At 64.6% G+C, this 10798-nt stretch overlaps 1 protein-coding gene across 1 annotated transcript; it reads left to right on the forward strand.

Moving 5' to 3' along the window:
• Window positions 1–30: 30 nt before the first annotated feature.
• SSTR5 (somatostatin receptor 5) lies at window positions 31–9542 on the forward strand. The gene is made up of 2 exons (XM_037732323.1): window positions 31–85; window positions 5160–9542. The coding sequence occupies exon 2, from the start codon at window positions 5186–5188 to the stop codon at window positions 6257–6259; it is 1074 nt and encodes a 357-aa protein (XP_037588251.1). The 5' UTR covers window positions 31–85; window positions 5160–5185; the 3' UTR covers window positions 6260–9542.
• Window positions 9543–10798: the final 1256 nt, after the last annotated feature.

Genomic DNA, 10798 nt, shown 5'->3' on the forward strand with positions numbered 1-10798 from the left:
TCCCAGCCGGCGCCCGCCCGAGAGCCCAGAACCAGCTCCGCGCGCGGACGCCGGGGCTCCCCAGCCAGAGGGCGCCTCCACCCAGGTGAGTGCCGCCCGCCCCGGTCTCCCCCTCCTGCGCGGGCGACGCCTGCCCTCGGCAGCACGGGGTCCCGCGCTGCTCCGTTATCCCCGCTGGGGCGCTCACCCTGTGTGCGCAGCCCCGGCCCGGGGTCCCGCCCTGCGCCCCCCGCCTGCTACGCTCGCTGTCCCCCGCGCGCCCTCTGCACACCCGCGGGGCTCTCCTGCCGCCGCCGGGGGTCCCTCCCCTCTCGTTTCCTCCGCTCCCAGACCCTCCATCCCTCCCGTCTCCTGGCTGCGCCCAGCCGGGGCGTTGAGCTCCTGGAAGGCAGCAGGCAGAGGCCAGCACTGCGGTCCTGTGAGCTGGCACCCCCAGACGGGTTCCCTGAGACCCAGCACTGGGAGGCTGGGGTGTTACCCCTGCCGGCGGGAACAGAGCCGCCTCCTGTCCGAGGCCCCGCGTGTGTCCGGACCCCTCCAGGGGTCTCCGCCCTCCCCTGAATAGAGAACACGCCCCTGGGGTGTGTGCCCTGGGCGCTCCTCCCCGACCCCAGGCCTGCCCACCTGCCCGCCCGCTCTCCCCGCCCTGCCAGCCTGCCTGGGGCCCCCTCGAGGTGAGAGCGGAGCGCGTGCTGACAGAAGTTTGGGAAGGTTCCAGCCAGGCTGAGCCCTTTCTGAAGGCAGCGATTCCAGGGATGTGGGTGGGGACTGCCAGAGAGCCTCGGGGGTGGAAACGGGTCAATAGCACCAAGGACAGGGGCCCAGCGTGGATTTCTAGGGCGAGACCCGGCAGGGCTTCCAGGAGTGGAGGGTGGCCTAGGAAGCGTTTGCAGAGCGCAGGGGAGGGGTAGTGCCAGCCTGACCCCTTGCTGCTGCTACTGCTCCAGGCTGGCCCACACCTGCCTCAGTTTTCCCATCCTGGGGAGGGTGTGTGCCCTGACCACAGGCTGCCTGCCACAGGGACAGATGGCGTGTGTAGGGGACGGGTATATGCAGCCCCTCCAAGCTGCAGCTGCATTGCTGCCCCCGTGAAGGACCCGGCTCCCCGACCTCGTGCTGGGCTAACCTGGAAGGGGTTGGCAGGGCACAGGTCTAGCCATGTGGTTCAGGCTGCTTGGGAGGCTGAGGCAGGAGGATCGCCTGAGCACAGGAGGTCGAGGCTGCAGTGAGCTATGATCGCACTGCCGCATTCCAGCCTGGGCAGCAGAGCGAGACGCCATCTCAAAAACAAAAAATCAGGCATTCGGGAATCGTGGGTGCTGTGCTTCTCTGGGGAGCCTGGTGGCTTCCTGGAGGGTGGGGAGAGGCTGGGCTGCTGAGGGCAGCTGTGGGGGCGATCACTGAGCGCCCTGTGTATGCCGACACAGTGCCCAGCACCTTGCACACAGGAGCTCGCTCGGTTTCATCTGCTCTGGTTTGCAGGAGTGGCCTCTGCCAGCAGCTGGGCGCAGAGAAGCCCGGGACTTACCCAGGACCTGGAGGCTGGTGTGGGGCGGTGGGGCAGGGCCGGGATCTGCTCCCAGTGCCGTCAGGCTACATGCTGGCTGCGCAGATCCCTTCCCGGTTGAGGGCTGGAGATCAGAAGTCCCCAGCGCTGGCCCCCTCCTGCTGTCCTTGTCCCCCCACCCACAAGGGACAGGGCCATGGGGACAATTTCCCTGTGAGTGTGTAATTTTATGACTCAGAAGATGACTGCTTCCGAATAATGGCTCTTACAGAATTATGTTCCAAGAGTTAGGTACAGCAGTAATGGCCTATTTTTGTTCTTGGCTGCTCTCAAGTCTACCTCTGGAGTTGGAGCCTGGGGGCTGCAGAGCCGGGACCTGGGGGCCCGAGTAGCTCCTCTGAAGCTACAAACACGGGAATTTGGTTTTAGCTGCTTGGGAGGCTGGGGCAGGAGGCTCACCTGAGCACAGGAGGTTGAGGCTGCAGGGAGCTGGGATCGCATCACAGCACTCCAGCCTGGGCAACAGAGCGAGACCCCATCTCAAAAGCAAAAACTCAAGTATTCAGGAGCCAGAGGTGCTGGGGACCCAGGGCCTGTTCTGGAGATGGACCGGAGCCCCACAGCCGCCCTCTCCCTGCCCCACTGTCGGTGGCTCCTCTACCTGGCCTCCTTGGTACGGAGGAGTGGGCCAAAGCGCCTCCCCAGGGAGGGCCGAGGCTCAGAGGCCTCAGCAGCTGGGATGCTGTCCCGTCCACCCGGACTCCAACAGCCCACGGCTGTCTGTAGACCACTGTCCTTCCGGAATGCACGCCCCACAGGCAGCCGGAGGGAGCCGTAAACGTGATGCGTTGAATTTCGGTGCCAGTCCCCAGGGAGTGGAAAATCGCTGGTCCACCGCTGCTGTGGGAGCTTGCTTCCCGGAAGGCCCCTGTCTGAGTCCTCCCGGGAGAGGCCTTGTCCCTGCCAGGAGCAGACGCGGCTGGAGGCTCCAGCCCGACCCCAGCCCAGGAGCTCCTCGGGCAGCAGCTCCAGCAAAACAGAAAATGTCTTTTCCCTCGTGGCTGGGCGGCGCTCTACTGGGTGGGGGTTCTAGGGTGACAGCGCCCTCTCTCTCTGTCTGCCCCCACCCTTTTTCTCTCCCTCCCCACACCCTGCTTTGGAGGCCACTGCCGCAACTGTCTAAGTCCTGCCCGTGTGTTTCTGTCCTGTCTCTGGCTGGCTTCCTTGAGGGTTTCTCTTTGCCCGGATACCGCAGTTGACGGGGATGCCCTTTCATTCCTTTGCGCCGCACAGGACGGGTGGCTCCCAGACGGGACCCTGTCACCAGTTCTAGGGGAGCCCAGCCACGCTCTCCCCTGGGACCCCACACAGCCCTTTCCTGACCTTCTGCTGGCACCGTTCCTGCCGATCCATCAACCCTCTTCCAGTCCCCGATTCTCTCTTCAGCGCTGTGCAGACGGGAGCTGCTTCTGACCACTTTTGTAGTTCTTTTTCCCCCATAAATGATTGTATTTTTTTACATCCAAGATGTGTGATTTTTAAAAATAGGTGCCTGTTCATTTTACTTCTTAGACAGAAGCCAAATTTATTTCCCAGCATTTTTCCGTGCCTTCTCCGTGGATCCCACACGTGTGTAAACATAGGCTAAGCGTACCTATTAGCTGGTTATTTTTATTTCCCCCGAGATGAATCCACGGGTGCACCGGCCCTGTTCGTTTTCCGAGTTGTATTTCTCAGCACGTTTGGGCCACGTGCGCCTGGGGATGCTGGTTTCTGGGTTTGCTGGGGACACAGGGCTTTCTCTTTGTGGCTGTCAGCCTTGTGTTCTCGCCCCCCAACACCCAGCTCTCCTTTCCTTGTCTACCAGATGTCAGTGGCCTCGGCCCAACCCCGCAGCCCCCTGCCAGGACTGTGGCCTTCCCTGGCAGCTGCTGGGGGTGTCCTGTGCTCTGAGGTGCCTCAGGGGTCACAGCCGGTCAGCTGAGCAGGCCCAGGGCTCCGGACAGCGCATGCTGGGGTCACTACGGCCGGCTCCACTCCCACTCAGGCCAGGGTCCCCCCAGGGAGGGACCTGTCCCTGGTCTGGATCCTGAGGGGCGCTTTGATTCTCTGCTGGCCACCCCCAGAGTCACAGAGTCCCAGGGTCAACCCAAACGTCCGACCTTCCTCCACCCCACTTGTCAGGGGAGGCACTGATCTTTTTATTTATTCATTTATTTTTGAGACAGAGTCTCACTCTGTTGCCCAGGCTGGACTGGACTGGCCTGATATCAGCTCACTGCAACCTCCGCCTCCTGACCTCAGGCGATCCTCCTGCCTCAGCCTCCCAGAGTGCTGGGATTGCAGGTGTGAGCCGCCGCTCCCGGCCTGATGTTCTTTCTGAGAGAGGATCTCACTCTGTGACCCAGCCCGGAGTGCAGTGGTGCAATCATAGCTCTCTGCAGCCTCCACCTCCTGGGCTCAAATGATCCTCCTTACTCAGCCTCCAGAGTAGCTGGGACTACAGGCGCCCGCCACCACACCTGGCTAGTTTTTGTATTTTTTGTAGAGATGGGGTCTCACCATGTTGCCCAGGCTGGTCTCCAACTCCTGACCTCAGGTGATCTCCCATCTCAGCCTCCCACAGCACTGGGATGACAGGCGTGAGAATCGTTTTTATGACTGATTTCAAACACACAGAAACACACAAAAACAATATACAAGCCTGGAACCCACAGCTGTTACTATTCCCAGCCCACCCTCCCCCATGTCCCCCCTTTTCTCTCTCTGGGCCACCGTCGGGGGTTCCAGGTCCTAGGAGGGGGCTCCAAGCTCCTACGGGACAGGCAGTGTCAGGCAGCTGGGGCCCCCACACCTGTGCCTGTGACCCGCCCGTGCCCCACGCTGCAGCTTCTCCCTCGGGCCGCCCCACGGTTCCCCCTCCTTCGCCCTGTGCGACTCCTGGGGCTCCACGTGGCTGCTCTGAGTGGTTTGTCTGTTTGCTTCTCTGCAGCTGCCCCGTGGGGAGGCGCGGTGTCTGCCCAGCCCCTGTGCTGTGTTCCCGCCTGGGTTTGCAGATGTCTGTCATTGCCATGGGGGGGACAGGTCCCCACGATGGCCCGGCGAGAGGTGCAGGGGGCCAAGGGGCAGGTGCAGCCCGGCAAGAGTCCCTCGAGGCTGCAGCAGTGACACCCCGTCCAGCCGCTTCTCCACTCCTGCGTCCCGGGCAGGGCGGGCGCCAACCACCGGCCTCATCTCTCTCTGCTGCCGCCCCTCGCCATGCACCCTGGGAGGTGCCGCCCACCGGGCTTCTGCTCCTTACCTGGGAGACACGGACAGCAGGCTCTGAGGGGCTCTAGGGAGATGCAGGTGCTGGCCTCACGGTGCCGCAGCCAGGCCAGGCGCTACCGGTGCCGGGTCACGGTATTGACAGCGGCCGGCCGTCCTGGGCTCCCGGGGCCACCTGCCCGCCGCTCCTTCCTGTCCTGGCTTGTTTTCCAAACAATTTGCTTAATGTGATTCCTGGCCGAGCTGAACATGACTAATCGTGTTTACCCGGTGATCCCAGCCTCCCGGCGGGTGGGGCCAGACTGGGCCGGGCGGGGAGGGAGGAATACCTGGACGTGCCCGCTCACGGCCTCACCGCCCGGCGTCCTCCCCTCTTCTCTCGCAGAGCCGACGCGCCCTCCGGCTGCCGCCATGGAGCCCCTCTTCCCGGCCTCCGTTTCTGGCTGGAACGCCTCCTCCTCGGGTAACAGGTCCATGGTGGGGCTGTCGCCGTCGCCGGGGGCCCGGGCGGTGCTGGTGCTCGTGCTATACCTGCTGGTGTGCGCGGCAGGGCTGGGCGGAAACGCGCTGGTCATCTACGTGGTGCTGCGCTGTGCCAGGATGAAGACGGTCACCAACATCTACATCCTCAACCTAGCGGTGGCCGACGTCCTTCTCATGCTGGGGCTGCCCTTCCTGGCCACGCAGAACGCCGCGTCCTTCTGGCCCTTTGGCCGCGTCCTGTGCCGCCTGGTCATGACGCTGGACGGCATCAACCAGTTCACCAGCGTCTTCTGCCTGACGGTCATGAGCGTGGACCGCTACCTGGCCGTGGTGCGCCCGCTGACCTCCGCCCGCTGGCGCCGCCCGCGCGTGGCCAGGATGGCAAGCGCCGCGGCCTGGGCCCTGTCGCTGTGCATGTCGCTGCCTGTGCTGGTGTTCGCGGACGTGCAGGACGGCGGCACCTGTAACGTGAGCTGGCCGGAGCCGGTGGCGCTGTGGAGCGCCGTCTTCGTGGTCTACGCGGCCGTGCTGGGCTTCTTCGGGCCGCTACTGGTCATCTGCCTGTGCTACCTGCTCATCGTGGTGAAGGTGAGGACCGCGGGCGTGCGCGTGGGCTGCGCGCGGCGGCGCTCGGAGCGCAAGGTGACACGCATGGTGGTGGTGCTGGTGCTGGTGTTCGCGGGCTGCTGGCTGCCATTCTTCACCGTCAACATCGTCAACCTGGCGGTGGCGCTGCCCCAGGAGCCCGCCTCCACCGGCCTCTACTTCTTCGTGGTCATCCTCTCCTACGCCAACAGCTGCGCCAACCCGGTCCTCTACGGCTTCCTCTCCGACAACTTCCGCCAGAGCTTCCGGAAGGTTCTGTGCCTCTGCAAGGGCTCTGGCGCCAAGGACACTGACGCCACGGAGCTGCGGCCAGACAGGAGCCGGCAGCAACAGGAGGCCACACCGCCCGCGCACGGCGCAGAGGCCAACGGGCTCATGCAGACCAGCCAGCTGTGAGGGGCATGGAGGGCGGGCGGGGGCGGGCGGCCGTGTCACCCCCAGGGGCAGGGGTTGCACTGCAGTGACCCCACCCCTCACCTGCCTGCCAGTCATGATGCTTCCCTGCGGCGGTGGGGTGAGGATGGAGCTGCCTGAGGCCAGGCTATGGTGGACACAGGGCAGAAGGCCCCCCACAGGGACAGACCACCCTCTCCCGCCTGTCTGCCACGCGGGGGCTCCTGGGAGGTGGGGGAGGTGGCCAGGCTGGTGAGGGGCTCTTGTAAGTCCTCAGGGCCCCCTCACCATCCATCCTGCCCCAGCCCATGCCAGCCTCCCCACGGGGGAGAGACGTTTCCAGAAGACCAGCCAGACAAGAAGGTCTTCCTGACGGCAGGGGCCTGCCCTGCCCGGCCCCCCAGCTGCCGGTGCCCTAGGGTCAGCTTGAGCCACCTGCTGCTCTGATAAATTAAAGACAACTGAAAGGGCTTGACTCAGGTCCCCTGGAGTCCCTGCCCAGGGCCCCAGCACCACGCCTTCCCCGCACTGTGTGGAATCAGGACACAGGTGTGAGGGAGTGTGGCTGGGCGGCCCTCGGTCAGCCAGGGTGTGGCCCTGGGGCCCCACCTGCTGCCCGGCACCCCCCTGGGGACCCTGTCCCAGAGAAGGAAGCAGGGGGCTCCCCGTGGGAGAGGCATGGAGGCAGCTGGCGCAGAGGAGAGCCAGGGGCTGAGGTTGGGGTGGAGGCTCTGGCCCTCCAGGCTTCTGGGGTGCAGGTGTCTGCGCTGCGCTGAATTGGCTCTGTCTGGAGGGCCTGGTACGGGTGTGCCTGGGGGCACTGGAGGGAGGGCTCCTCATGGAGGAGGACCTGAGGGTCAGGGACTGGAAAGGATGGGGAACCTGCAGCTGTCTCTTCTGCTTTGGGGCAGGGGCTCCGGGCCCGGGAGAGGGAACGGGGACAGGAGCAGAGGACAGTCATCCAGGCGGCAGTGGGCGGACAGCGCTGCTGGGAGGCAGTGGTCGCGTGGGTGGTGGAATGCCAGGTCCTGGGAATCCTGCTGAACCCCACCTAGAATTGTCCCACCTCCCCCACCCCAAACGCCAGCTTCTCCTGGTGCCCCAGACCCAGAGCCTCACTCTGAGGCTGGAAGGAGAAGGCCCAGAGACCCCTCTGCCCTGCCCGGCACCGGCCCTGACCTGTGCTCTGGTCACTCAGAGCAGGTCCCGATCCTCCTGGGAGGGTGCAGGGAGTGGGCTGAGCGTGGGCAGAGCCCGGCAGGGAAAGGCCTCGGCCGAGGTCAGGCCTGGGAAGCGTCCGAGCGATGAGGACACGTGTGTTTGACAGTTGCTCCCCTGTATAAACTCAAGGATAAATGTTTGATTCTTTCCCCGAGCAAATATTGTCCCTGGAGCTGAGTGCAGCCAGCACAGACCAGAGTGGAGCCCAGGCTCCCCTGAGGCCCAACACAGGGCGAGACCCCCCGCCCCAGCCCCGCTGAGCCAGACAGGGCCGGGACGGGGGCGGCTGAATGCCCAGCAGGAAGCGGGGAGACGTGGAATTCATGAACGGGGTGAAGAATGGCAGACGCTGCTTGGGGTCTGAGGCTGGAGCTGCCTCTCACAGCCGCCCTGAGCGGGCTGCCTGGGCTTCTCAATAGCTATAGGGGGAGTGTGGGGGCCTCTCCAGCAGGTCCACAAGGCTCTGCCTCTGAGCGACCAAGGAGGGGTGGATCCAGGGTGCCCTGGGGGAAACTGAGGCCCTTTCACACCACAGTGCCCCCCCCACCTGCCTCCCCGGGGATTTGGGTGCCAAGTTCATCCGCTTGGAAGGCTCTGGGGACCTAGCAGATGGCTCGGAAATCCCTGCTGAGATCAATTTCTCCAATTGATTGGACTCCGTGCACTCTCCCCAAGGGGCTGGCAGCCATGTGGGGCGAACAGAGGCGCCAGCGCCCTCGTTCTCCGGTGAAGATGCCCTCGAGCGCCACCCCATTTGGCCCAGCTGCAAGCCTCGGGTACCCTGCTCCCCGCCTCGTCCAGCCTGAAGCCCCTGGGACCCCGGTTCCTGCCAGTCCCAGGCCCCAGCTTCACGAACCCGCTGGCCTCCCCAGTCTGGTCCTGGCCACGTGCAAACCCCATCTGTGCCTTCGGTCAAAGCCTTGCCCCCGCCAGGCGCACACCCTCCCCACAAACCAAACCTGCCGTGCACGGCCTCCTCCTCCCGGACATGCAGGACCCTCCCACGCTGACTCTCTGGGGGCAGTGGGCTGGCCATGGCGGCCCCACAGCTGGGCCTGGGACTTCCTGCCCGTGGGCCCTTGTGCTGGCTGAACACGTGTCCCCGTTGGACAAACGCACCTGCCATACTCCAGCGTAGGGCTGGGTCGTGGGATCAAGGTTTAGCTGGAGGAGCACCCCGGGCCAAAGGAACAGCCTCTGTGAGGGCTCAGAGGCAACAGGGCACAGGGGGTGAGCTGTGGGGGTCAAGCCAGAGAGAGGAGCAAATGCAGGTCCCCCACGTTCTGACCCATGCTGCCCCAAGGAAAAAGAAGCCGCACTCACTGCAGCTTGAGAGCGGAGACTGGACCAGAGGTAGGAGGAGGCAGACGCAGTGGGTGCTCGGAGGCTGTGAGGCGTCCAGGGGAGCACGCAGCGGCCTGGCCCGGGGCGGGGGCCCTAGGGGTGCTCACGAGGCAGAGGCAGCCCCTGGCTAGGCCTGGGGAAGGGGCAGTGACAGCCAGCTGGCTCCCGCTTGGGGCGCATCGGAGAACAAGACCCCGGGGTCCGATGGACTCGGTGGGCTGAGGAGGCTGAGGACGTTCCGGGACCAGGCTGGGCAGGTGTGGACAGCACAGAGCCACGGGGAAGGGGCCACGGGGAAGGGGCCACGGGGAAGGGGCCGAGGCCCAGATACCCCTGGGGCAGCAGCATGAAAGGCCTGCAGGGGTCAGGGGTGTGTATGGGAGGAGCTCGGGCCCTGGGCCCCTGAATCCTCACCCCTCCGGGTAGTGAGGGCCTGTGGGTGGCCGGAACTTCTTCAGGGGCCGCAGAGCCGAGACCCCTTGCAGGCCACCTGAGAGTGTGGCGGGGGCGTGGCGGGAGCAAACATCCTGGGCAGGCTGCTCCCAGGGCTCCCGCACGCGTCAGTGGGTTTTATTGGCTCTGGGCTCTAGCAACTCAAGTGACTTTGCTCAGGACACAGTCCCAGCCCCGCCCCATCAGCAGGGGTGCCCAGGCGGGATGTGGGGGTCTGCGGAGGGACCCGGAAGGCCTCCTGGGGAGAGAAGGGTGCAGAGGTGACCGGCACCCACCAGCCCAGGGCCCTCAGAACGCCGTTTCCTCCCATCAGATGAGACCCCAAAGCTTGGGTGGGCTGGGGGTGTGGGGCCAGCTGTGGGGTCTCGGGGAGCCAGGCTGGGGGAAGGCTGCCCCGAGGACAGGCCCCTCTGCCCATCCAAGGCCGGGTCTAGGCAGCACGGGCAACCACCATGGGGGCAGCAGAGGCTGGTGCTGGCCGCACTGCCCCTTGGAGGCCTGGAGCCCACCTCGGGCTCTGCACTTCCATGGGTGGCAGGAGCTGCCCTGGGCCCCCGGCGGGCTGTTAGGTGGAGTCCACCTGCTGGGTTCTTTGTCCTCTATCCCCATCCCGGCCCGGCCACAGCAGCCCCCACCTCTGGCTACGTCTCCCTCCCCGACTCCCACCCTACCTCCACTTCCAGCCCCGTTTTATCCCAAACACAAATCTACTCGTGTGTCTGCTGCTCACGGGCCCTCTGCGGTTCCCCACTCCCCACCCACGTTGCCTCGGTCGGCGGGAATCCCCAGCCCTGCACCCCCCCTTCTGCTTTCTGTCTTTACAAATCTGAGTCCTCCAGGTTGCTCTCGAAAGTGGATTCAGGCCGGATTGGTCCTTGTGTGACCGGTTCATTCCGCCCGGCGCACTGCCCTCGCGGAGTTTCCTTCCTGTCTGAGGTTGAGCACTGTCCCCTTGTGTGGAGGGACCACATTTGGTTTTTCCATGCGTCATCAGTGGACCCCAGGCTGTGTCCACCATCTGAGTGCACTCCTGCTGCCCCTGGGAGCCGTCACAGTGACTATCCGCCTCAGCACAGGAATTCCGGGGGCGCGTTCCGACCACAGCACCTTCCTTCTTGCTGCAGTGAGCGTGGGTGCACATCCCACGTGGTTTTTGTTGGTGGTGGCGGTGGTTTTGTGTGTTGTGTGTGTGGCAGGGTGTCACTGTGTTGCCCAGGCTGGAGTGCAGTGGCACAATCCCGGCTCACTGCAGTCTCTGCCTCCTGGGTTCGAGCAGTGCAAGCGATTCTCCTGCCTCAGCCCCCTGAGTAGCTGGGATCACAGGCGCCCGCCACCACACCCGGCTAATTTTGTATTTTCAGTAGAGAAGGGGTTTGACCATGTTGGCCAGGCTGGTCTTGAACTCCTGACCTCAGGTGATCTGCCCACCTTGGCCTCTCAATGTGCTGGGGTTACAGGCCTGAGCCACCGCGCCTGGCTGGTCCCACATGTTTCTTTTTTTTTTTTTTTTTTTTGAGACGGAGT

The sequence above is a fragment of the Cebus imitator genome, unplaced genomic scaffold (genome assembly GCF_001604975.1).
Source record: "Cebus imitator isolate Cc_AM_T3 unplaced genomic scaffold, Cebus_imitator-1.0 Scaffold444, whole genome shotgun sequence".
Taxonomy (NCBI): Eukaryota; Metazoa; Chordata; class Mammalia; order Primates; family Cebidae; genus Cebus; species Cebus imitator.

Excerpts from the sequence above, each read along its gene's own strand:
- SSTR5 (XM_037732323.1), top strand. The coding sequence starts at position 5,186 with ATGGAGCCCCTCTTCCCGGCCTCCGTTTCTGGCTGGAACGCCTCCTCC.